Here is a 25,589-nt window from a genome sequence, read left to right on the forward strand (position 1 = left end):
TTTTGGCAGAGAGGGACACGTTCGGTCATGCCAGACTGCAACAAAGCGTGAGTGAAGGCAGCTCAAGTTGCTAAGGCATCCCTGCTGGTTGCTATGCCATGTGTATTGTTATGAATGTTTGGTTCTGGTTTAATTTTCAAAGGATTGGCTTAGTTTATGTAACAAACTAATCTATCAGCCATTAGAAATAAGCTGCACTTTTTCCTCCAGCTCTTCCTCCTCTTTTCTGAAATGGGTGACATTTATCTTTGTTGTCCAGCCTAGGACTGTCCACACTTCCCTTCTTGCATGTTTTTGTGCTTCTGCAAAGTAGAGGATTTTAAATGGTTGAGAGCAGCCCATGCAGTAATCCATTTGTATTTGTTAAACTTATCACTTCTGTACAGTAAACAGAGTCCTCCTGAGATGTGCAACTGTTGGCTATAAAAAGCAAATGCTTTAAAAAGTATAAAATTACATATGATCAGTGCAGTTTTGCTCATAGGTATTTTCAATAAAATGATTATGCAGGCCACCAAACAGACTTGGTGGATTTCCCTGGAGCGGCATTAAACACCATTTGAATGCAAGTGGGCTGCCTCCTGCTAAAAGCTGTAATTTTTTTGAAGTACAAACCCACTCTGAAAAGCAACGGCCTCATGTGGCTCCTTGTTTACTGTGCCTCATAGTTTCCATATTAAAATGGCTCAGTTCAGAAGCAAAATGATTGCTTTTTTGGTTTTTTTTAAAAAACACCCTAACACCCATGTAAACTCAGCCAAACTCATGGCACTCAAACCTGAGCTCTTCCACACTATTACGTTAACACTGCTTACAGAGGTCCTCACTACCTATCTGTGCACCTCTGACTTTCCTCCGATACAGCCAGACCTGCAGAGCTTCTCGCTGCGACAGCTGGTGCAGCCTCAGGTGACGGGAGCAGGTAGCCACTGCTGAAGGTGAGGCACGGACAAGGCAGACTGGGGAACTGCTGAGCCTGTCCTGCCATCTCCACCTCCACGGGGCTCTGCCTGGAGTCCCTCTCCTCTGCCCAGCTGCTGATTTCTATGAAGTTTATGAGAATAAAATGATCTGGGAAGCCCCTAGTTCTCCGTCAGCTATCATCACGGTGAGGGGAGGACAAGCGAGGTGGGTCGGCTGCAACCCACGCCGTTGGGAAAGCCCAGCCGACTCTCCTGCTCCTCACCCCAAGCCACGCAGGACGCGGGCAGCAGCCAGACCTGCCAGGCTGAGGAAGAGCTGCCTGGCTGCCTCGCCACCAGGCTCCTCTCCTGCTCCCCTCCTGCTCCTCCTCGCGCCCCATCGGCAACTCGCCTGGTTGTGCCGAAAAATCTCAGCCTCCCCCTGCCCCAGTGCCTCGCTGATGCTTCAGCAAGTGCGGTCGTACAGCATGGCATTTTAAAATATAAATAAGATCATCGAAATTACTGGAAGCTACCAACACCGATATGAAACCTTACACAAGATAGAAAGCCCTAATTATAGTTTCTAAACCTATGAAGTCATCTAATACACATATGTTCCTCTATTCTGCAAGGAGGGAAAAAGGAACCAGGCAGTACGCTTATTACCATCTTCATAAGGAGGAAAGAAAACCAGACTTTGGAAGCTTTTGGAAACTCATAATTTACAAAAAAATCTGCATAAACCCAGAAAATCAGCTGTACTTTTGTTTAAAAAAAAAAAAAAAGGCAGTATAAAATCATAAGCGCTTTGGGTTTAATTCTAAAAGCAGTAGTATTTGTTCATTCTACAGCGATATGCAGCATTGCAAGCCTTCACACTGCTCGTTTTCACTGATTTTCTGGATCAAAGTTACTTAACGTAAATCTGAAAAATACTTGGTATTTCTCCTAAATGCCCAAGCTGAGGCATCTACTTCAGGCGAGGAGGAAGATGATGGCACACTTACTGGCTCACATGCCATCAAAAAAATGACTCCTTTAATCAGAAACCAACTCAAGAACAGAATCGGGCTTCCCCTCTCTCTTCTAGCACTGTACACCCTGTGCAAAATCAACAGCAGTAAAAAGTACCAACAATCTGCATTCATAAGTGAAGGATGTGGCTGCAACCCCAAATACTTAGGGGGAAAATACTGAGAAAAGAAACGCCATTTTAACATGATCCTTACTTAAAACAGAGCTGCACTCTCCAATACATCCCGGTCAGTGCAGAGTCTACTGATAATGACAGAATATTGCATTCAAATAATTACGAGGGAAGGATTTTAAAATATTTCAATCACATTTGGCTATAAATTATTGCAAGTTTTACATTTTTTGCAGTTCTGTGATAAAAAGCCCTCTTATTTGCTTGAGACAAGATTTCAGAAAGCTTTAGACAGAGCAGATTTTCTTAAATTAGCTTGAAAATTCAGTTTCCAGGGCAACATACACAGGTCTTCATGCATCAACATTTCTTTGCACCAGTTTTATAAATGTGGTTGCTTGCTAGAATGTCATAAAATACTTTTAAAATACAGTAAACTATTTTGATCATTTTGATCCTTTTTTTTTTTTCCTTTGAAAAAAAGCTGTCCTTTCTTTTCAGAAGAATCGTATCAGTAAAACTGTCAAACTGTTTTACTTCAGAGAGGCTTTATCCCAGAAATGCCTGCACTGACACCCACGCGTGTAATACGTTTCTACCAGCACCTGAATGTTTATGTAACGGTTCAGTACGCATCCCTTACTCATCATCCCTTTTCTCACTTTAAGTTTGCAAGAAGAAGATATGACTTAGGGTCTATGGCACGTGGGGAGTCTGCTGGCTTATAGAATCATAGAATTATCCGTAAAATTAACCGGAATACCTGTTTTCATGGCAGCAATGTGAAATTTGCTGATCGCCCACCTGGCACACGGAGACCTCAGTGAGTGTCTCACACCTACCAGTGTGTTATAAAAGAAATAAAGCTAACACCACATCCACCTATTGTCTCCTCCACTCTGAAAGGGGAGGGGGGGGAATAAATCCCTTCATGACAATTACCATTTCCCCTCTGCGCGCGCTGGAGAGGTGCTCTGCACCGCTGCAGTGACGTTACCGAGACAGGTACCTGAAACCATCAGCAGCAGAGCGGACACGTTCCCTCCTGCGATTTTAACAGGGGTCAGATCAGACCCTTGCCGCGCGGCGTGACAGTGGAGCAGGCAGCACATTAAATAATTACAGCATCAGGAAAAGAGGACTGAAATGACCGTTACCTGCACATTTTACTCCCTGAGCAATGAGGCCCCACATAAAGTTGGCGCAGTATTCACACCAGTGCGGGCCCCTGAACGTGTGCACCTGGAAGACAGCAGCAGAAAGGAAAATTACGGAAAATGACCCAACTATTTCACAGACGTCAATAGCAACGTGTCTAAACAAGGCAGAACTCCTCTTCTTCGAAGGCACCACGTGCGGTCGCTGGAAGCTTCCCTTTATCACCGCAGGAAAGGAAGAAAGAAACGTAAGAAAGATTTAACTGCCAAGACTCTTGCAGCCCTACGGGAAGCGTGAGCTCTCCATCCCGAGCCGTCCGGAGCCGCAGAACCAGGTCTGGGGGGTTCCGCTCTCAGACCACGCGGGGCACAGGAGCCATGGCAGGTCGCGGCCCTTCTCCTGCCTCTCGGCATCCCTCTGTCCGAGGGCGATTTTAGCCACGAGACGAGGCTTTTGCAGTGACCGTGCAAGAGTTCAGCTCTCAATTCAACATGTCTTCTGCTCTGCCCTCCCCTTTGTAAGGCACTGTGTGAAATGCGTAGGGGGCTGCAAGATTTCGCCTTGGGCGGAGGGAGTCCTGCCAGGCGAAAATACCAGTGCTGCACAGAAATGCTGCAAACGCACGTAGGGGCTTTTCAGTTCAGAGTAACTCTAAAAGGAAATTATTCTCTTCAGATTAATGCTACATATTGAAAATCCAAATGAATCCAGTAAATGGAAACAAAAATCCACTGAACCAGGGAAAAATTGAAAGCTAAGGAAGAAAAACCCCAATGCTGCTTTCGATCCCGGCTCACATGCTTGTTACAAATCCTGCAGCCACCATTAGCTGCTTCTGATTTTACTCCGATAAAGTTCCTGCTGTAGGAAACCACAGGATTCTTTGCAGAGAAAATCATTACTTCCTTAGCCAGCGTAAAAGGCTTCGAGCCTCTATTTAGAACAGACAGGCTGACAAAAAAAATCAGTAACCGCTGATCATAAAGAAATGAAATTTGCAGTGAAATGTAGTAAAAATGCTTTAGGCTTAAATCACTGGGTTCTCCAGAGTTGCTGAGCGGGTAGCAGAGCAGGCAGTAACCTCACGCACGTGCACTGCCCGGTCGGATCGGCACGGAGCAGAAGAGAGAGGGAGCTGGCTGAACGGCGCGTGCCTGACATCCGCGCGCCGCTCTGGTTATAAACAGCAAAACGTGAAGCGGCCTGACTGAGGTGGGGAGCATCCCCCGCGCCGCTGATTTAACTAGCGGCTGGATCCCAGGCAACACGTACCTCAGACCCAGAGCAACACCCAGCGACTCAGAGCACATGTTGGTTTTGGCTACGGGAAGGCCTGCAGCCTCCCGGGCACTTGCTGCCCACGAAACAGCAGTAAGGTCGATTCCCGTATTGGTTTGGAAAGTTACTCCTGAATTCACGTGTGTGTCTGCGCTAAGCTAGGCTGATAATCGCCTCTAGCCCTACGCTGCTGAGCATCTCTGGAGGAAGCGTAACGGTGCGAAGCGTCGTGCTCCCGCAGCGCTGGCAGAGCCCGCCTGCCTCCCCCCGGCCCTGCCAGCTGCCCTCCGCACCCACTCCCACAGGCCTTTTGGAGGTGCGAGGTGCTCCACCAGCCCCCTCCTCCCTCCAGCTCCAGCTGGCTTCTATAAAGCAAATGATGACAAGACTGTCGGCAGCTGTAATCTCCATTTTCTTTTCTCCTCTCACCACAAAGAGATTTTTCACACCTTCCTTTCTGTTACCCACCTGCACTACTCACATCCTCTTGGCCTTCTTCCTCAGCCTTGCTTTTGGTTTTTTGGGGCTTTTTTCCCAGGTCTTTGGCAGTGTTCCCTTCCCAGAATAAGCACATTCTGCTATCTTCAAGCAAAATGATGTGCTTTAATCCCTGCAGGACTAACAGAACATTTTCAGGGGAAAAAAACTTCCCTTTCAGTCACCATTTTTTTTTTGGTCAAAGGAACATTCTCCCAAAAAAACCTTATTTAAAATATTTCTCAAAATTCCCATTGAGGAAAATTGAAACAAAGGTGACAGTTCAAAAGTTTGAGCAAAAATTCATTTTTTTTCAGAATCCTGTTCAGTTTTGGATGAAAATGTGTGGTGGTTTTTTTTTTTTTTTGCATTCTTGATTGTAAAGAAGGGGGAATTTTGTCTTGTTCCTTGAAATGCTGACATTTTAATTTCTTTCTTTAGGCAGAACAAGAACAAAATCTGACACATAAATATTTCTTGCTAAATAAAAAGGATGATGCTATCCTGTGCTTCTCTGCTTGCTGATCTCAATTCATCAAACTCGCCAAACGTGACATTTGCTGAAGTGTTTCTAATGCTTTCCCTGGTGCTGGGGTCCCTTCCTGGCCTCTCCAGGGCCGTCCTCAGCCCTGATGCTCACTAAACCTCAGCCGCCCAATCTCTAACTGGCTGTTGGTTTAGCAGTGAACACTCCTCCTCCTTGGCATCTTGCTCCCCACCATCGTCTGCATGTTTCCACCTCCTCCTGACTCTCCCAAGGAACTCTTCTACAGGGTCTACCGCATCCCAAATCTGCCATTCCAACCTTCAACCTCCCTTCATTTTTATTTTATTATTATGATATTTATTTTTTTATGTGCCCAGTTTCTTTTATGTTTCTAATAATAATTATCCACCTAGATACAAAAAAATTACCTTTCTACTACAGCCAGTTCCCCTGACGTTCTCCTGGCTCTCAGCTCATCCCTCAGACAAGTTTACATGACTCATTAGCAACTTAAAAATGACAAGGACAGAACAGGCTTTCCTCTGCCCTACCAGCACTGCACGTATCGGTCACCCTTCACAAGATCAAGACTGACTTTGCCCTTCAGGATCATTGTCTCAGCATCATTAGTGCTGTTCTCTCGTCCCGAGCATCCAGGCTTCATCCAAATACTGAAATGCCTTTCCGTATCATCGGTTAAGAAATTAACTTCTCTGTTGGAACATTTATCCAGAGCCTGCTTAGCTTTACACTGCCCCATCCACATTACTCTTTCTTATCCATTACTCTGACTGCAAATTCAAAACAGATTAGAAGCTGAGGGCAGGTTTTTCTATGTTCCGTAGTGCTCTACCTTGCTTCGTGCTTTATCTGACGTGCAATAGGGAGGTTCTCTGGCCATACTGATTAGGAGGCCCCAAGGCCGTAACGTCCTTCCAGACCCAATGTACACAACCCCGCCGGATCAGCTCTGAAGCCCCTTTTGGGGTTTCTAAGCGGTGCTGTCCTTTCCCAGAGCTCGGCGGTGCTGGAGCATCCATCTTCCCACTACCGCGGAGTGGAACTGGACGTCTAACCCTGTGCTGGTCTGAATACACACCATCTCTGGAAATGAAACCAGACACAGTAAGTGATGCCAGAAAATAGCGAAAAATTGGTCTTCTGTGGTCAGCGCAGCCTCTAATCCTGTTTGATCGTGCAGAGTGAGACCTGGCAGCATCCTAAAAAGAAACACGTTTGCATCCCTTTGCTAGTTCAAGAGCCAGCACCTGCAAACAATACTGCATTTATTACATGACACTGTTTAATATAGCATTCTGATTTTTATATTTAATTCCCAATTCTAAGAATCTGCCAAGCAACTTGCTTGTTTTCAAAACTAAAATATGCTTTCCAGAAAAATTTCTGAAAACACACCCAGCAGAATCCCAGAGATCCTGACTTAAATTACAAGGGGTTTGTTTCCCCTTATAAAAAGAGCATCTGCCATATGCAGATTGTACTGTCTTATAAAATGTGAGAGAGCAGGATTGCCAACTGTGGCTTTATATCTCCCAACCCTTCCATTCTCACTCCCGCCCCAAAAAAATCTTTTTCCCTCTCTTTCCATAAGGCTTCAACTGTGAGTGATTTTTTAAGAACGTGGAAAATGGGTGAGGGGGAAAGCAAGATAAACTGGTTTTCATCTTAATTTCTAAATTCCAGGGGAAATACTCAATTTAAAAGAAAAATCTAGATAATTTTAAAGGAAAATACTTGCTTCAAAAACTAGATAAAATCCTATTACTAAGCTGTCCTGCAAGTCTGAGGTAAGAGGAGAGTCTCACATTGGGCTTACACCTAGGCATTTCTATTTTGAACATCATCCACATCATCAGCAAGGTATAATAAACATTTAACTACTGGGGTCTTACGTAGGAGGACAGATTTTTGCTTAGGCTTGAAAGACATTTTCTTAAAAAGAGCTTACCTCCTATTATTAATAACTGTAAGTGTTACAGAATTTATTTTTGTTTTGCATTTAATTAAATTATTTCTTAGAAAGGGAGACAAAGTTTTAGGAGAACCAAACAAAAAATGATTCTGTGGCTGTGACACCAGATTATACCACAGCTGTGAACTCGTCAAGCAGATCTCTCACCGCTATTTCTCAGGCTCTGTAAAGGTCATTGCTGAAGTTAGTTACCCATGTATCTTGTAACTCCACTTATTTTTTACACTTTTGGTTTTTACTAGGCAATTGTTCAGCTAGCCTTGATTGCTATCTGAAAACCAAGAATGAGCCAGCAGATAATTAGTATTCGTAGCCGGGAGCCTTACATTACATTACTTGTCAAGGGAAGGGAGGAAGAGACTGAGAAGTATCAGCAAAGTGCTGCGCAAACGTGACATGAGAGAACACGATGGACCGGCAGAGCTTTAGCAAAGCCACCGCTGGGAAGAAAGCAGGGCTGAATCTGACGAACTATGGTTATGCAAAATCAACGCTGAACACAGAAAACAAAAGTCCTTGTGACAGCATACAAAAAAGTCTTCCGTTGCAAAGAAGCTGCTGCTGTGGTCTCCCTGAACACCTGCCCATCGGGACCCTGCTCTGTACAGAGCACCTCTTCCATGGCCCTCCACGCTGAACTGCTGAATAAAGGTTTTGGAAAATCCAGGCATTACCATCTGTGCTGGGATGAAATACAACAACTAGGAAAAGGATGGGAAAAACCGTTGCAGCTCTACCCTCTCGGGCTACCAGAGTCCCATGCTCTGGGTAGAAACCTTGTCGGTGCTCGGGGAGGAGACCAAGCTGACCAGGGCCTGAATAAATGGCACGCATCGGAGCTTTGTACTGCGCGGTGCTCCAAAGGTACACTTCTGCTGGCTATACTGGCTTTCAAACAAATTCCCAAGGATGGCGGGACACTGCTGATGAAGGCTGGCAGCTCCGTGGTCCTAGCTGATCTGCAATTCCATCAACTGAATTCCGCCTGTTGGGACTCTACCAAGCTTTTAATTGGATATGGGAGACATCGTAAGTCTTAATTAAAACGATGAACTCAGCTGGTATTATTAATGTCTGTCTTCCTTGTCACAGTTGATTTTATCAGGCACTGAGCGTACCCATGCTGGCAGCCAACAGGCATGCCCTTTTCATCCATCCCTGCTCCAGGCAGAGATTGCCTGGATGTGAAGAGTACGGAAGAGGTATCAGTGAGAAAGTCAATCGACTCAACTATCAGTTTGGGCAATGCTTCAATTTAATCCTTGCATATATTACGATGATTAGCTAGTGCCTCTAAAACAAGGGTCTCAAGCACTCCCAACATTCCAGCACATGATATTCCTCCTGTGAAGCAAATATTGCTGCTTATGAGTAATCTGAGAAGCGAAAAGACTGCCATGACAACCCACGCGGCAGAGCTGTATCTGCAAGATAATTGCTTTCCTGCGAAGGTGTAACAGAAGTGACAGTAACTGAGACCATTGGAACAAACCTTCTCTGAAACGAGAGCTGACTTTGCCTAGACCAGCTGGGGTGTTAACCGTGGGGAGCCAGCCTGGGATCGCCCTGACAACTTTGTCCAGCAGCTCTTGAGAGGAGAGATGCTGGCTGAACGCTCTGGTTCGGAGTGTGGAGTATAAATAGCATCGTTATCGCCAGTGGGTACGCTGACATGCACGTTGAGCAGGCAAACCTTCCTCCAGGTCCTCCCCCACTTGGGGCCAGAAGCGCTGTCATGTCTTGTTTCACTGTCTGGTTTGCACTGATCATGTCAGCAGAGATGGGAACAACTGGAAAGTGCAGTTAGGTCATGCTCTGTGAGAGCCACAGCAAAAAACCTGAGGAATAGCAGGTTGTTGGCTTTTTTTGCTTGTAAATTCAATGAAAGTGGCCACCTTTCTTTCAGGATGGAATAGCAGGTTTTCTTTACATCGGTATCTGGAAACTGGAACATTGTCCATTTCATTCCAGGCCCAAGTTACTCGAGACCTGTACCCATGCAAAAAATTCTGAAACTAGAGGTGAAAATTGACTAAAATCCCTAGAATTAAAATTGTAAGTATATACATACCACGTATGCTATATGTAATGATGTAAATAGAATACAAAACCCTAAGAGATTCCTACAGAAAAGCTTTTGCAATGATGCTAAGGCTAATTTGGAGGAAAAGCTGTTGATGATGAGAGAGCACGACAAGCGCTACGTGCTCCTTGAGGGAAACTCCCAGCCCTCCCCAGCAGAATGCTTCCTGGCATCGCCACAGGCACGAGCTGCTCCGTTCCCGGGCCTGTGCACATGGAAGACTCGCAGGATCCACATCTGGGGACTAATAAAACTACTGGTGTGGTAGGAAGGAATTACAGCTTAAATAAATTAAGGATTTAGAAAAAAGGCTTTTTTTTTTTTTTTTTTTTTTAAACAGAGGCAACCCTTGAATTCAGGGACTAGCACTAAGAAACCAGAAAGGGTTAAATAATATTGTGCTATTTGGAATCTGCTTTGGAAAAGCCCAGGCTTTTCCAAAAAAAGTAAAAAAGTAAAAGTAACATTAAATAAATACCTTAGGAGACTAAAAATCCATCAATGCCTAAAAGCTTTTCTGGCTTTAACTGTCTTATAATACACTACGAGTTTCAGAAGAAACAACATAGAGCTGATGAGGTCTTCTCAGAAGTTTCGTGGAAGTTTTTCTCCAGATATTCTCCCTGCCTTTGAACATTTTTTTCCCCTCAAGTAGTAGGAGTCCAAACGAAACATCAAATTTCCTGAGGTTTTCTTATCTGTGAGAACATGCAGAGACTCTCCCTGGGGACTGTGCTAGAGGCACCCAGCTCGCTTTTGAATATTCATTTGAGTGCAGTGCCTCACTTAAAAGATGTTTTGAAAATATCTTCAGTGCCAGGTCCGTACCTAATAAAAAATCAGCATCCTCTTTTCAGCGGAGCTAGACCACTTTACCCCAAATGGGCATCTGCCCCAGTTTTCAGAAGATCAGAAACAGAAACGAGTTCATGTTAGAAGTCACAGAAAAATGGCTCTGCTTAATATAGTAAGAGTTTGTTATAGTTTCAGGTCTTTTCGCAGCATTTCTTCTGCACTTCCCATCACCCTGTTTCCCAGTGTGTAGGCACGGCTTTGCCGAGCAGCTCTTGTCACACTAACAAGATTTGACGTGGAAGCGATTGCTGTGACTTTTTACACTAGTGAAGCACCTAGCACAGATGCAATTACACGGGCAGAATCTGGGCCAGGGCCAGGTTAGCTTACTTCTTTCAAGGAAGCAGTACAAATTTCACTGGCAGAGTAACTCCAGTTAAAATCAGCAGTCTCTCCATTGAAGTGATGCTTGAGTCTGTCTGTACTGGCAAAGCCTTTCCAGTAGAGACTGGTCCTCACCTGCGCCTTCACTTTTTGTGCACATTTAAGGCCATATTCTACCCCCAGTTACTTCTGGGAAAGCACGCTGTCTCTGCTCTGGAGCTCCCCGTTTGGCAATTCAAATGGGTCACCCTCAAAGAGAAAGCCAGGATGTTGCTTCAGTCGAGGAGGGAGATGAGGAATCTCAACAAACAAGACTCATCAGCATCTCTGCTGACTTGGCTTAAGCAACCGTGGAAAAACATCTCTGCTCTCTGGAAGAAGTGTTGGCTTGAACGGGAATTATGTTCTGAACGCTCACCCATTCATCAAGCAGCCTTGCAACTGTTATTTATTAGAATTAATTGACTGTGCCGTCTCAGGCATTAGTAAGATAGTGACTAAGAAACAGCATGACAGTACCAAATACTGCACAGAAAGATAGCAAAAAATAGCCTTCTGGAGACATGTCTATTTTGTGAAGAGCAAGAGAGAAATGAGACAGTATCCTAGGGAAAATGATGCATGGAAACACAGATTTCAGTCCAGCTCTGACAGGCGCAGACACCGTCCTGCTTCAGCGAAGCAGCACAGCACTAACCTGGGCACAAGAGTGGTTTTACGCCTTGCACTATCCGCAGTTACGAAACACCTGCAGAGTGCTCCGCCGGCTCAAGTCATCAGGAGCCAGAGGTGTCTGAAGGAATACCTGTAATCAGCCAAGGCAGCGAAAAATTCCCCAGGGCCCATGAGTCACACAAGCCGGAGGGGAGCAAAGACCTTTAAGGTGTTTTGTCCAGGCTTATTTTAAATTTGCTTAGCGATGGGGCAGTTATTGCTCTGACTAACAAGTTTCACACTACCCAGGAGATTTCTTGCTGTTAATCCCAAATTTTCTCTTTCCTCCTCCTTTTAAGCTATCATCCCATAACTCCCAGCTAATGCTCATCTTCCCTGACTAGCCTCTTCACCATTAACATTTTTCGAGCATGGTTTTACTATTTCCTCCAACCCCACGCAAACGGCAGGCAAAGGAACGAGGTCAGTGCCCAAGTCCAAAGCACGGCACCAGGTGGGGAGGAGGTGCAGAACATGTTCCATGTTGGGTAGGGATGGACTCAGGTCAGAAGGCACCTCACTGGGCATATCTTCTTTTTTTTTTTTTTTTTTTAACAGAAAAAAACTATGGGATGTAGGGGGGAGATGGAGAGATGAGGAGATGCAGAGAGGGAAAGTCTGGAGGACCAAGCAAGGAGAATCCTATGCGTTTAGTTTCCTAACAAAGACTGCCTCACCAGACAGAGAAGAGACAGGGTAACCTTAAATGCAACTCCGATTCCCCGGCTACGATAAAGCTTCTTTTTGTAAGAAAATAACACCACTGGCTTCAGCTATGCTCCTTTCAGCACTTCAAAGAGCACCCCACAGATCTCTCAGAGGTTCCAAATAGAAGGTGCTATTGTTCACCTACACTGGATGGAAGGACAAACTTGATATCCACCACACGTACGTGTCCATATAGATACGTGTGTACCAGTGTGGGGAGATTTCTTCCCCATAATGGGTAAGACACTGAAAGAGAGGAAAAGCCTTTCTGTTAAAGAAGGTGGGGCTGAAATTTTGAGGATGGTGAAGGGATTGTCCTGACTTGGTCTGATGATTCATTTTACAAGAGATCTCATTCGGTGTGCTGGATTTCAGAAAAGCAGAGTATACAGAAGGAAAGCAAAAGAAATCAAGTACACAAATAGACGGACCCAATCAAGTCACAGCTCACCTTCAAGTCCCATTATTCAATTAGAGCTAAATAAAATGTTGTGTCACACAATGTAGATCTCTTTTAGCTGATATATTAGAAATAATAGAAAATGAATCTTTTATATTAAAGAGAACACAGAAATATTAATTGAAAACTTTTTATAAATTAGAAAAAGCCCAAATATTTTTAATACTTAGCTCTTATCCTGAGGAACAGGCATTAAAAACTCAGTCAGATCTGACATTTATAAATCATCATCCCTGTCTTTACTTATGGAGATTAATTTAAGAGAATTCAGCCAGTCTGTATTTGCATTTGAGATGAGCTCATGAGAGCCCAGACCTCCCCAGTCAGGAGATTATTACGGAGCTGGAGGTGATTACTGGCCAGCTCTGCCCGCAGAGCTCCCCGTCACCCCGGCTGGCCAGCCTGCTCACTTCAGGCAGGAGACAACTCACATTCCAGCAGATTTAAATAAGATTAAAACCTTTCAAAACCCCACCCGTGTCAGCACTCCTAGCAGAACTGTCTTTACATTCTTCTTTCAAACAACCCTCGGAGCAAAACATAGATTAATGGATTTATTCAGGAGACCTCTCAATGATTTAAGAGTTAAAAGCAGCTTTTGTGTTGACCCCTTCGGCAGGCATCTGCACTCCTGTGAGGACCATGACTACACTGCTCCTCCGCCACTGTGTTCCTCTACCTGAGCTTTGCTGGAGGCAACAGAGCCAGAGGGTCCAAACTCCACCTGCGTCCCCCCTACCCACCCCGCAGGGACAGGAGGTGCAGGGGCAGAGGGAGAACTGAGGTCTCCTAACCTGTGGCCAAGCCTCTCGGGCACTTGCTGACCCCAGCCCGCCTCCGGAGCAGTTGCTGCTGTCTTCTTCCCTTCTCCGAGACCACAGCGCTAGTTGTTGTGCATTAACCATTCTCCGCTTCTCCTCCCTCTGCTGGGACATTACAGCATTTCCAGTATAAAAGGATTTCTGAGACCCCTTCACTCCTGTGACTAGCGACGTGACTGATCAAAGCAGCAGCGGGAAAGGGTTAGGGGTACCCATCTGTTGCCTAGTGCCTGTATAACGAAGAGAAGATAAGCTGCAGAGGTACAAAGCAGCGTGCGTCCTCCTTTTTGCTGGTGGAGCCTCTGGGGACAGCAGTCACTGTTGGTTAGCTGAACTAGATAAATTTATTTCATTTCTGGGTTGTTTTTTCTTGCTTTGTTTCAAAAGTCTAGGTCCAAGACTCTGGGACTGCCATTTCCTTCCTTCCCACATGGGTGGCACATTTGCTGCTTGGCAGGCAACCTAGACTTCTGCAGACATTTGAAATGATGACGTCTATACACGCGAGAAGAAAAATTTGACAGGCGCAAGGAATGATAAAGGAGAGAAGCGCATGAGCTAACGACGGCCATTCATTTCAGATCCATAACGTAATAATTATGAAGGGCTTACATTGTTGTTTGCTTTTTTTCAAATGGGACAGCGGCCACATTTACAGCTCGTGAACGCCAGCAGCATTCCTTCAGCGGGTACGTTGGTTGCTGCACACCCTTGAAGGGGTAAGGGGTCTGTTCCCTTCTACTTTTTATAGCAAAAATTATCTGCGTAAGGTGACTCCATTTCACTGACTTGAGAAAAAGAGTTACTTCTCAAGGTATATATTTTTCTGGCAACTGTATGTATAAAGGAACTACAGTACAACTATTATAAAGAAAACAATCTGGGTGGAAAGTTTGTGCTGTAGCTATGACCTTGGATCAGACACACAGTTTGTTTTTGAAAAAAGACTGGAAAACTCATAGCTTCCAAACTTTCCAGAAACAGTTTCTGGAAGAAAAACAAACAAACCAACCCAAATGAATGCAAATCAGGTTATCGAATTATTTTCAAAACAGATGTATTTCAGGCTGTTAAAGTGACTAAGGAACACAGATGTGCGCAAGATTAAATATGTATTATCCTACACACACTGTAGTACATGGAAAATCGCTATCTGCTGGCATCTGCAAGAATTATCTTCAAACTCTAAGGAACAAATGTAAGTTGCAAGACATTTCAGATCTCTAGGACACCTCAGGAGCCTGTGAAAAAATGCTCTGCATTTAACTGACAGCCAGCAGGATTATGTTATGTTAAGCATTCATATGAAACACTTTTATATATAACATTTTGTACATGGTTTTCAAATTCATGCTTTATTGAAGAACTCAGGTCAAACAAAACATCCTTATCACGCAAAGTTTCGAATTTGAGTGATTACCCGAACTCAAAAGCCAGAAGGCGGTTTAAATAAAATCAGATGGACGATACGTAAATATACATGCGCACGCCTGTGTACATTCACACAGGCGTACGCATGTGATGGAAATCAAAACTGAAGAGACCATTAACAGATGCTTATATCATCAGATACCTGTATTATTTAATGATTTCCCCTTCTAAAATAAATAAAAGCAAAAGCTACACAGTGGAAAAAAACCCATACATTAAAAATAAAATCTGGGCTTCAGGTACTATATATGAAGTTTGTGCCGTCATCTACAGGAATTCAGTATAACATCATTCACTTAGTCTCACAACTAAAGACTGCCTATTATCCAATGCATTTGACCGCCAAAAGGTTAAGTTAATAAATCCTTACTGGACGCTTATTACAGATACAGACACAAAACACGCATATGTTGTATTGACATGTGTCTCTTACCAAAGAGCATTGTTTATTCAAAATAATTAAAACAATAATTACAAATTACATAGACGACTAAGTAAATTTTATTAAAATACAAGGTAGTTGCTAGTGCCAGCAGCCCCAACAGCCAATGGTATAAGCCATGCTGCTTTCAACACACTCAATTCATTAACACAGGAGAAAAGCCAGAAACCAGGGGAAACACAGACCATCTGCTCAATCCAGATGCAGTAGAACATGCTTCTTACCTCCAAAGCTATTTACCAGCGACAAACTGCGATAAGATCAGTTTAATCCTCTAATCACAGATCTAAAAGATTTTTTTCAGCATCATATCCTCATAAGTAAAACTGAACTACATTCATTTGAATTGAAAGAAAACTTTGCCAGTTTTTCTCACCTTTAGCATCTCTCTCGGTATAAACCGATTCTAAATAAAAGAAATAACCTAGAAATGGCAAATATTATTGAAACAAATACATGCACGCAAGCAGTCAACAGCAAAATCCTTTTTCTTCTGCTGATAGATTCTAAAGATGTCTAATTGATTTAGCCGGCAACGAGATTAAATCGAAACATTTAAGCTCCCAGAAAGTCATAGTTTGCATATATATTATTTCCTTGCAATACCAGACCCATTTTAAAATAAAAACTATAGCCCCCGTGCCTTAGAAAGAAGTAAGCAGCATAATTTCTTACCTTGAAGTTGTGAATCTTCTCATATTTTGGAATATGTTCGTTTTCTTTCAGAGTCGCTCTCCTGACAAGCGATGTCAACTGTGAATAAGCAAAGAGTTTAAGAGGTTGCCAGATTGTCACAGACGACTTCTGAGTACCGAGCTTCATCCCCAAGGCTGCTATCAATAAATCTTGTTGACGGCTCTCCTGCTTCGAGTTGTGCACCGCAGACCTACTCGCTCTGTGCCCTGGCCAGGACTCTTTGGATGGCATTTTGGAGCTGACGGGAAGGAGGAGCAGCCCCCCGGACCGATCTGCGCCCTGCGTGTATCAGACTCGGTTCGAAAAACCGAAAAGGACCATTTCGGGAACCTAAACTGCCGCGACGGGCGGCGCGGCCATGGCAGGGCACTGGTTCACGGCGCGGCTCACTCGGCGCTCGGGCTGCCCTTCACTCTGGGTTCAGGCCTGCCGGTGGGCGGCCGGCGGGCCGGGCATGTGCGGCAGCGGGCGGCCAGCGGCGGGGGGGCGCAGCCCGCAGCCTCTCCCTCCATCAGCGGCCGGCGGCGGGGGTGCGGGGACGCACGCCTCGGCGCCCGCCCGCCCGCCCGCCTGCCTCCTTCCCTCCCTCCCTCCCTCCCTCCTTCCCTCCCTCCCTCCTTCCCTCCCTCTCTCCCTCCCCGCTGCCCGTGTCGGGGGGCGACGCTGCGCGGAGCGGAGCGAGGCGGTGCGGAGCGGCACCGCCCCCGGGGCGGGGGCCGGGCGGGGGCGGCCCCGGGGCCCCCCGGCGGCCGCGGCCAATGAAGCCCCGGCGAAGCGGGCAGCGCTGCTCCCCGTCCGCGGCGGGCGTAGGGCCAGCAGGAAGGCTGTCAGCGAGGGGCGAGTCGCGCACCCCTACAACGCGGCATCGCTTCGCCCTTGGGGCGTGCGGGGGGCGTCGGGGCACCCTCAGATGCGCACAGCGAGCAGCGACCCCACGGGACGTGGCAGAAAGCGGCTCTCCCCGACCCCCCGCCTGACGTGAGTTGGGCACCAGGAGGTAAGGCTGGAGCAGTTAATGCAACTGTTGATGCTCGTCACTCTTCCTCTAAAATTACATTTTTCAAGGCTTTTCATAGACAAAGGGGCTCGTCAAACTCAGATCACATATCAGCCTCATCTAGTAGTGGTGTGAACACAAGCGCTACCAAAAGTTCACCACGCCACTCGTTCCACCAAAGACCTGAACCCTGAATTACTGTGGTGCCTCTCACTAGGGATTTATGAACGTTAACAGAAGGGGAGTGACACGTAGTCTTGAAACCTTCTCTTTGGACTGATGCGACTGACGATGAAACGTGCATAGGACAATCTGGTCCTTGGCTACCCCTCGCACAAGCCAAAGGAAACAGTATTTCACACCAGCATCAGTAAAGCATTGCCACAAGATGCAGCGGAGTCCAAGTGTAAGGGGCTGACAAAGGATCACATCCACCGGAGCTGGTCCCTCCGGCAGCCCAGCTGAGGGAGGCTCCCTTCAGCTGCACGCTGTCCTGGGAGGGGACACCACGATGGCCACTCAACTCCTGTCCTTTTTCTTCTGGTGCTCTCTAAGCATTTGTGAACAGTCTTTGTCAGAGACCGCAAAACCAGACCTTAGGTCTGGCTTGCTACAGCAGTGATTTACACCGTGGGGCTGACCACCACCCTGGCAGTGAGGGCACAGAGGACCTTTCCTTGTGCAGAGCCTGCCTGTGCAGGCAGCCAGAGCACAGCCCTCCCCTTGCCACAGGCTGCAGCATCACAACCGCTCGCCTTCTGCAGCAAAGGTATTTTTATCTCTCATGACTCAGTAACAACCAAAGACAAGCACAGTTTGTCGCAGTCTTCTGGGTGGAATTGGTGTGTGTTTTGCAGCTGGATCACAGCGTTACCATTTAGCTCAATCCTGCCAGTACAGCTGAGAGCAATGCTCACCATGAGCCCCTGCTCCGTTCCCTTGCATGGCCACTGCTACCTTCTCTACAGGGTTTAGGAATCAGCTGGGTTTCAGTATAGGGTCAGGGTGCAGAGATTAAGGATTAACATACATGCTTCACCAACCGCTAATCTGCAATGCACGTTAATAGCTAATAATCAAAACACTGGCTATAGATCACACAGAACGAATCTGTCGGGCATTAGTGGCTCATACAGGGGCCTTAGGAGTATCTGGCTCAGTTCCCAGTTTCAACACAAACAGGAGGCTGGTTGAACCACCCTATCGAGAAATACTGTTCCAAAGGCTATCTCAATCTGCCTGTCTTGCTTTTAACTGCTCATTTCTGCTGTAGGTGAATAAATAGCCCTCCCGCATTTTTCTGCGCATCCTTCTAAGTCTAACACTCCACAGCAATGGGAGATGAAGAAAAATGAGGTGAGGAGTAAGAGATGGAAAGACCTGACCACCTCATCTGTGTGAAGTTAGGCTTTTGAGCTCATTCTCTCCTTTCTTTCTAGCTAAAGCCACTCACGGTTTCATTCCCAAGGACTATTTCAGATAAGAGTCCTCATGGAACAAGATGGACCTAAACCTGCCCCAGAGGAGTCATCCTCTCCAAACAACTTTGAGTGACAACAGGCTCAAGAAGCAAATTGTGGAGTTCTGGAAATGTCAGTTCACTACACGCTTCCATGGAACCCAAATTCCTCTTATTTTTTAAAAGTAAAAAAAAAAAAGATCATTAAAATATCATATTAGGAAATGAACTCTTTGAAAATTGAATTTGTTGGAAATAACCCAGCAATTTTCAAGAGTACATTTACTATCCAAACCAACTCTTATTATTTTGTATAATTCCACTTAAGCAGCAAGATAAAGCATTCTGAGTTTTCCCTTCAATCGTTGGTAGAGCACATACTTGTTTTTTGACATACTTATTCCTTAATTGTCAGCTTTTTTCCTAATTCTGAAGAACTGATTTACTTTCAATTGCACTTTAGAGTCACGTTAGTAGAAACCGATCTCTGGACCCTGGAAAATTAAATCTTAAGAATGCCAATAAAAAGGTAAGCAAAACTACCCAACAGGGAAAGGTCCTGTCTCATGGCTGTAATTATGAAAACACATTGTAATCTGGAAAGTAGTTATAAGATTATGAATTTTAATTCTAACATTACTTTGTGTTACAGTAATCTAACTCAGACTGCTTATTGGTTTTACATAAATCAGCTTACCGTTGTTCAGTGCAAAGCATTTTCTGCTGTTTACAAATATAGGTCTACCTACACTTACAGTCCCTCACATGTGCTATACATACTATAGTTGCGCACACCAGAAACCTCAACTGAAAGTTAAAGTCATAAAACTAGCAACTGAAAAATTACAAACGTTATCTGTTTCTTACATACGTTTCCCCACCAAAAAGTAGTGTTCTAATTAAAATTCATATAACTGCTTTCAGATAACATAATTCTATAATGCATACGCTCATTCTTCTGCCATTGCCTAACTTTGAGAACTTGGCATTGCAAGCTAGTGCACGTTTTAACACAGAAAAACCAAAACGAAGAATGACATTTGTTGTGTACACCTTCCTGACTGCAGTTTGGGTCATCGGGCAGGTCCAGATTTTTAGCTTATCAGTACGTGAGATAATAAAGTAAAAGAGAGCAAGCCATTGTCCTCAGGTAGCCCTAGTCATTGCAGAGATGAGTCACCATCCCCGAGAACAAACAAATGAAGTCATGGACCTGGGGGGTCATCTCAAATCCTGCAGGAAGCCGTTCTCTCCCGATGCGCTCTCCTGCTCCGGGCGCTCTATGCTGTCTCTATTCCCAGCCTGCATGTCCTGCTCTTTTTCTGCACCCTCAGCTGGCTCTTGATTCAATCCCTGCTCTCCACCAGTGGCTCCTGCACTCCCACCCGCCGGCAAAGTCTCCTCTCCATAGCCCTTTCATTTTCCAACTGTTATAACTCGCTCTGTCTGGAATCTACCTTAATGGGGACAATTATTAGATACTGTCTGCTACATACTGGATGAAATAGAGGTAGAAAAGTAGAGGAGGAAAGTCTTCTCCCTTCCACTTTTCTAAGTAAAGGCTTGATTTTATTTTTTTATTAATTGTTTGTGAGAGACATTTGCAATCATTGCATGTGTAGGGAGCAATATGCCATGCAGACTCCAGGAGGAAGGAAACTGCAGAGCTGTCTTTTTTAAATTTAATTTAAGGACATGATTTCACAGGATTGAGGTGAACTGAAAATGGAATGACTGGCAGTAATAGCCGAGCAACCTCTCCACAGAGCACGCAACCAGAGCAGCCTCTCAGTCCTGTACATTTTAGTGACTTAAAAGAGCACTAAAAAACCAAACCCAGCAACATGACAGCCTTTAAACCAAGACATCTGTTTAGAGGTTCTACATTGTACATATGGACTAAAGGCGGGGGGGGAAAGACAAAAAAGACTGTAACCTGTTATTTCAAATGTTCTCATTTGTTCTAAAACCTCAACCAAAAGACCGGTTCAGTCTAGGTCCTTACTCTCCTCTGGAGCAGTCCTTCAGGGTGTGGGAGAAACAGCTGTTTTCCTGAGCGCTATTTGCTCTCAGTGTTAGCTGGATAATGTATGCATAGTTTCTGGTACTAATCTCACAATCAGTCTTATTATGAAGACTCCACAGAATTGATTTTAAAGTCATCCACGGCTTTCAGAAAATTGCAATTAGTCACTCTCTGAAAGACACATTATGTAAGTTTAATCCAGTCACACAATTCCGTCAACATTGGACAAATTATCTTTTTAAAAAGGCATGTCGATGCACTTCCCATTTGTCGAGTAATAAACCAAAATCACTTCAGAAAAAAAAAACACCCATCAAAACAGAAAATGCAAGAGTCAGGTTAAACTCACAAGTCCTAAAATGCTCAGATTAGACTTGATCAGACCTCCTGAAGCCCACGTGCGTTTCCAATCCGATGTAGTGTTCAGTTTCATGACCACCTGGCTCCTCTCTCAAACACAGTATCGTGTTTTCTTCAGTCTCCGGAATGCACTGCTGGCTTTTAATTCTCATATGGTATTTTCATGTTGTTATGACTAAATATGCCTTTATTGTTTCAGACTTCATCTATAATACGATGCCTTCCCTCTTAGGAATGTATTTTAATAATAATAATAACCAGCAGTTATATTGCACACATTTTTTTTAAAAATCAGAGATGATGCCCTATTGTACATATCTCAAGAAACAAGATATTTGGGTTGCTATGTGTTTAGCCACTGTATGTTTTGACGTGTTCTGTTTCACTGTATAGCTAACTTAGCCAAATATATACGCTCAGAAAAATCCTTACTTGCCTGAACACTTTATGAGCGTATTTTATGGGCTCAGTACACGATTTTCAAGAGCTCATCAGTCAGATTGTGAAACTGAGCCCAATTTCCTCAATGCAGTTCTCGGTAGAGGCTTGCTCCATGCTAAATATAATTTTCCCAGTCATATCTTTCAGAGATTTGTTCCAAGGGGGGAAGGGGAGCCCAAAATTTTACTTTTTATTTAAAATCTGTGATAAGCTGTTTTCATTATTTCATTTCCTTCACTTGTAGACATGCTGATGCCAGGCATAGCCTCTGCCCACAGATAGATGGTGTGAGCGGGAGGGTAGGAATGCTATTCAAGGAAAAGTTCAACCTGAAAGTTGACATTTGAGGAGCTGGACAGGAAGGACCATCACGCAGTCTCAGCCACCAGGGTAAGACTTCTCTTGCTGCCGTTCCAACACGGCCACATATACCTGGCAGATGGACAGCACCAGGCTCCCGCAGCGCTCAAAGTACACTGGGATCCTCAGGCAACACACAACCCCGCTTTGAGTCCGCAGTTACCCACAGGGGAGTTCGGGTTGAAGACATGGTTGAATGATGAAAACTTACTGCTGAGAAAAGTTCTATTTTCTGTAGCAAAATTTTCCAAATGGCCTGGCTTCTAATTAAATCAGACCATCCCACCTCCCTAGTGAAACACCTATTGTAAAATCGAAAGAAATAGCTATTTATATATTTGAATTTTTATTCCTGATAAAAGTGTATGTGATTTCCACAGCAGGTAATGAACATTTTTATACATAGAATTTAAAGATAAGTTTATAAAAAAGTTTTAATTAAAACTTTAATTAAACAAATTAAGTCAAAAGTGTTGGCTTGCTTTAAAGTATGATTCTTAAATTAAAAAAATAAATATCTAAACCAAAGTTTAAATTATGGAAAAAATATTGCCCAATATTGCAGCTAGAAATTACTGCATAAAAAGTGAGTTCATTTGGTACTGTATTGTGCAATACAATTAGAGTGTACTAACATTATTTGGGAAGATTTTACGTTCGCACTGATGTGCTTACTGGAAATACCCTGAAGTACCCTTGTTTTCATAAGACGGGAGCATACTCATAAAAAAATCCAGAGAGATCTTAGGGGAAGCCAACAGAAAAGTTGTTTTTCTGTAGCTTTAGTCCTATAACCTACCGGTCACTGCAGCTGATTCGGATCTAGGTCAGCTGGCTTATTTTGTTCCTAGCGGCGTGACGGGTTGTAGATTTGCTCCAAGCAGTTACCAGTTTGGGCCTTTGGAAATGACAAGTCGAAACTGTGCACTGGCAGAAAGCATCCACTGTGACTGTTCCTCTCTTTCAATAACTGACAAGACAAAAACAATTAACATTTGCTGTTCTGGACAGCGGCACAATAGCAAGGCACTCTTCAGTGGCAAACAACGCATTTCTTTTCTGAGGGAGGGGGCTATTTTGGTATATAACCACGGATCTAGCCGCGGCAAAAATAAAATAAAAATCTCAAAGTACCTCCAGTAGCAAGTTCTGCTTTTGGTCTGGTTCCGGAGGACTTTGCTAACATCAAGTGACTTAGCTTTTAGTGAGATCAGTAACTGGCCCACTGTGTCCACGTAAGTAAGGGGGGTAATTCTGGGGGTTTAGCTCACACTGCATAGGTACAAATACCACTACAGGGGTGTACGTGGGCACGTGAGAATGCACGCAGGCAGGGATGTGGATGTTGCAATCAATAATGCTGCTAAGCTGGGTTTTACCAGCAATAGCTACGACTTCTTTTATGCTGTATAAATTACAACATGCTTCTTCACAGGGTCATGTTTTGGGTGAGACGGTGCAGTCCTGCCCATCTCCCGGGGCTCCTGCCTTGTCATGGTTTGGTCCCGAGCTGGCCAAAGTCACAGGGCTCTTCCCTACAGACACCGACGCAGGACATCCCCATGGCCCCGGCTGCCTCTTAAAATAACCAACTGCTCCAGCCCTTCCCTTAAAGACAGAGACTACCAGCCTGCTCGCAAGGGGCAGGCTATGACTGCTCGACAAAAAGCAGAGCTCCTACCAAGCTGTGTGACACTGAGGCAGGATGCGCCAATCAAACACCATGATAAAAGCTACCCATAAAGCTAGGAAACGAGCTCTTTTCGCTCCTAACTCTGACTGTGGTGAGGAAAGCAGTTCCCCATGACCGCGAGTTCAAGCTGAGGTGTCAGCCTCAGTGATTCTCTCCTTGCTTTGCAGCACCTCGTTATCACAACCTCATTCTTTCCTTGGGGAAACAAGCTGCCTTAAAAGGGGGCCAACTGCAGCCAAACTTGGGAAGTAGAGGAGGAGACCAGAAGCTGGCAGAGCACAGAGGATACCTCGGGGCTGGCAGCATCACTGTTCCCAGGGAGAGCATGCAAGGTAGCTGCACAAGCAAGGAGAGAAGCATCAATAAACAGCAGAATTTGTCTCAAGTAAATCCTTCAGATAAGTAAGTCCTTTACAACTTTGCTTTCAGTCCTTTCCATCCACCCTTCCATCCTTCGTAGCTTTGGTTTTGGTCCATCCTATTTTCCTCTCCTCCTGCCAGGAGCTTGGCCCACGGAGGCGATAAGCTAAATGGTGAGTAAGCAGCCGCCTGTGCCAGGAACTCCTCTCCTCAGGAAAGGCAGGAGCAGAGGGGCTGGGAAGACTGCTCACATGGTTTAACCAACCATTACAGCAGTAGGCATTGCTAAATCAGGGCTAGAGAGCTCTGCCTTGCAGCTGAGCCCCAAGGGGAAAAGGAGTTGATGGAGCAAGCAAGGAGCTCCGCCGAAGGGAGTGACCCTCACGCTGGCCAGCAACACGCAGAGGCTGCTCCTCGGCAGCTTCTCCATCTTGCTCCCATTTAATCAGCATCATATTTTCTTCCCTCCCCTGGTCTGTGGCGTGTCTCCTCGCTGGCCTGCAGGGAGCTGTGCCACAGCTGACGTTCACTGCAGCGAGGGGTCACTCCAGCAAAAGCCTCTTGACTTGTGACACGTCAAGGCAGACTGTATTCCAAAAAGACCTTAAAAGTCATTTATAAGTGCCACAAGACAATGGGCTCTATAGGAGTGATAGCAGTCAAAATGTAATGCACATCGGCAGCTGCATGAACGCAACTCTTTTGGCAAATATTCTTTGTTACTAATATACTACATTTAAGTGTCATAAGAGAAAACAGGCCGTTAGACTAATCTTCTGAAACCAAAGGCAACTGGTGATAGTTTAGTTCTCATCTGACCCACACTATTATAAGAATTTCCTCAAATTGAGGAAAGATTAAAAAAAAAAAGAAAAATAAGAGAAAAACAGAAGGCTCATCAAAAAGCTTAACTATAGTCTTTGAGGAGGAATCTTACGTGTCCCCTAGTAAGGAAATGTTGATGGTGGCCAAACTTTATGAAATAAATAATTTAGAACACTTCCTTTATGATATCCATTTCAGAATGGCATTGTTAAAAACACTTTTTACAAAGAACCTCTGTATCTTTTTGTAACTGAAAATGCATAGACTTATGGATAGTGACAATCATGTAAACCACAAGGTCTTTCTATCATTACATTTATTAGAATTTTTAAAATTTATTCCTCATGGAATAGGAGCTTTAGATACTGGTATAACATGGGCAAGCAGTATGGAAATGTCTTTTTATGTCTCATTAATATTTTCTTACCTAATGTATAATATTCATTTCACATTAGTCTTGTCTGGCAGTCTAATGCCTCTAATATTAGACTTTTTTGTTCTACACAGTAATTCAATTTAGAGTAATTCAGTGTATGTTATAATTGAAAACTGCAGCTCATTAATTTCTAAACACTCTTTGTATTTCAGACTACACCTGCTCCTTTGGCACAACCTCTATTTTGAATCCATCCACTTCTTCCTGAATAAGCTGTGTTGCTATGATACATGTGCTGTCACAATTTCTTTCTTCAACATACTTTCAGTCCATAATCATACTTATTTTGCATAAATAAGACTGAGAGTGCAAAGTCTCCTAATCCTTCCTTAATTATCACTTGATGCAATCCCACGAATCAAGGTGAAACAATTTTTAACCTGAAGGAATACTAGAGTTGTGACATGGACATGCAACATTCTTGCAAAATTTGTAACGGTGAAAACCTGCTTATGGACCACCTCACTACAGAAAAATTACAAAACGGGGTAAGCCCCAGTGTCCATCGGCACTCCTCGCAGACCTCGATTACTAGTTTTCTAGGTGCACGTGTGTCCATGGGCATAGCTGCACCAGCGCTGTGGGTCGAGGTCTACGTTCATTTTATACAATGCAATTAGGCAGACTCAGAAATGAGGTAGGCTGATCATCCT

At 44.5% G+C, this 25,589-nt stretch overlaps 1 protein-coding gene and 1 long non-coding RNA gene across 5 annotated transcripts in view; one reads left to right on the plus strand and one right to left on the minus strand.

The window, feature by feature from the left end:
- The window catches only part of CHN1 (chimerin 1), a 103,998-nt gene that overhangs the window by 14,346 nt on the left and 64,063 nt on the right, over positions 1 to 25,589 (minus strand). For 2 of the 3 annotated variants that reach the window (XM_054829766.1, XM_054829767.1), the window contains exons 8-9: positions 15,959 to 16,036; positions 3,210 to 3,294 (exon numbers count right to left, since the gene is read on the minus strand). In XM_054829766.1, the coding sequence (XP_054685741.1) occupies positions 3,210 to 3,294; positions 15,959 to 16,036 (163 nt within the window). Of the gene's footprint in view, positions 1 to 3,209; positions 3,295 to 15,958; positions 16,037 to 16,897; positions 17,069 to 25,589 lie in introns of those variants that run through there. The other variant, XM_054829768.1, reaches the window with a different exon arrangement.
- On the plus strand, positions 16,860 to 23,593 carry LOC129207937 (uncharacterized). Of its 2 annotated transcripts, none has more exons than XR_008577616.1 (3): positions 16,860 to 16,976; positions 18,250 to 18,332; positions 18,416 to 18,538. It is a non-coding gene; the product is annotated as an uncharacterized LOC129207937 (long non-coding RNA). The 2 variants fall into 2 exon arrangements; XR_008577615.1 differs by lacking the exons at positions 18,250 to 18,332; positions 18,416 to 18,538 and adding exons at positions 21,507 to 21,652; positions 23,483 to 23,593 and having other exon boundaries at positions 16,868 to 16,976.

Source organism: Grus americana, chromosome 6 (assembly GCF_028858705.1).
Source record: "Grus americana isolate bGruAme1 chromosome 6, bGruAme1.mat, whole genome shotgun sequence".
Lineage (NCBI taxonomy): Eukaryota > Metazoa > Chordata > Aves > Gruiformes > Gruidae > Grus > Grus americana.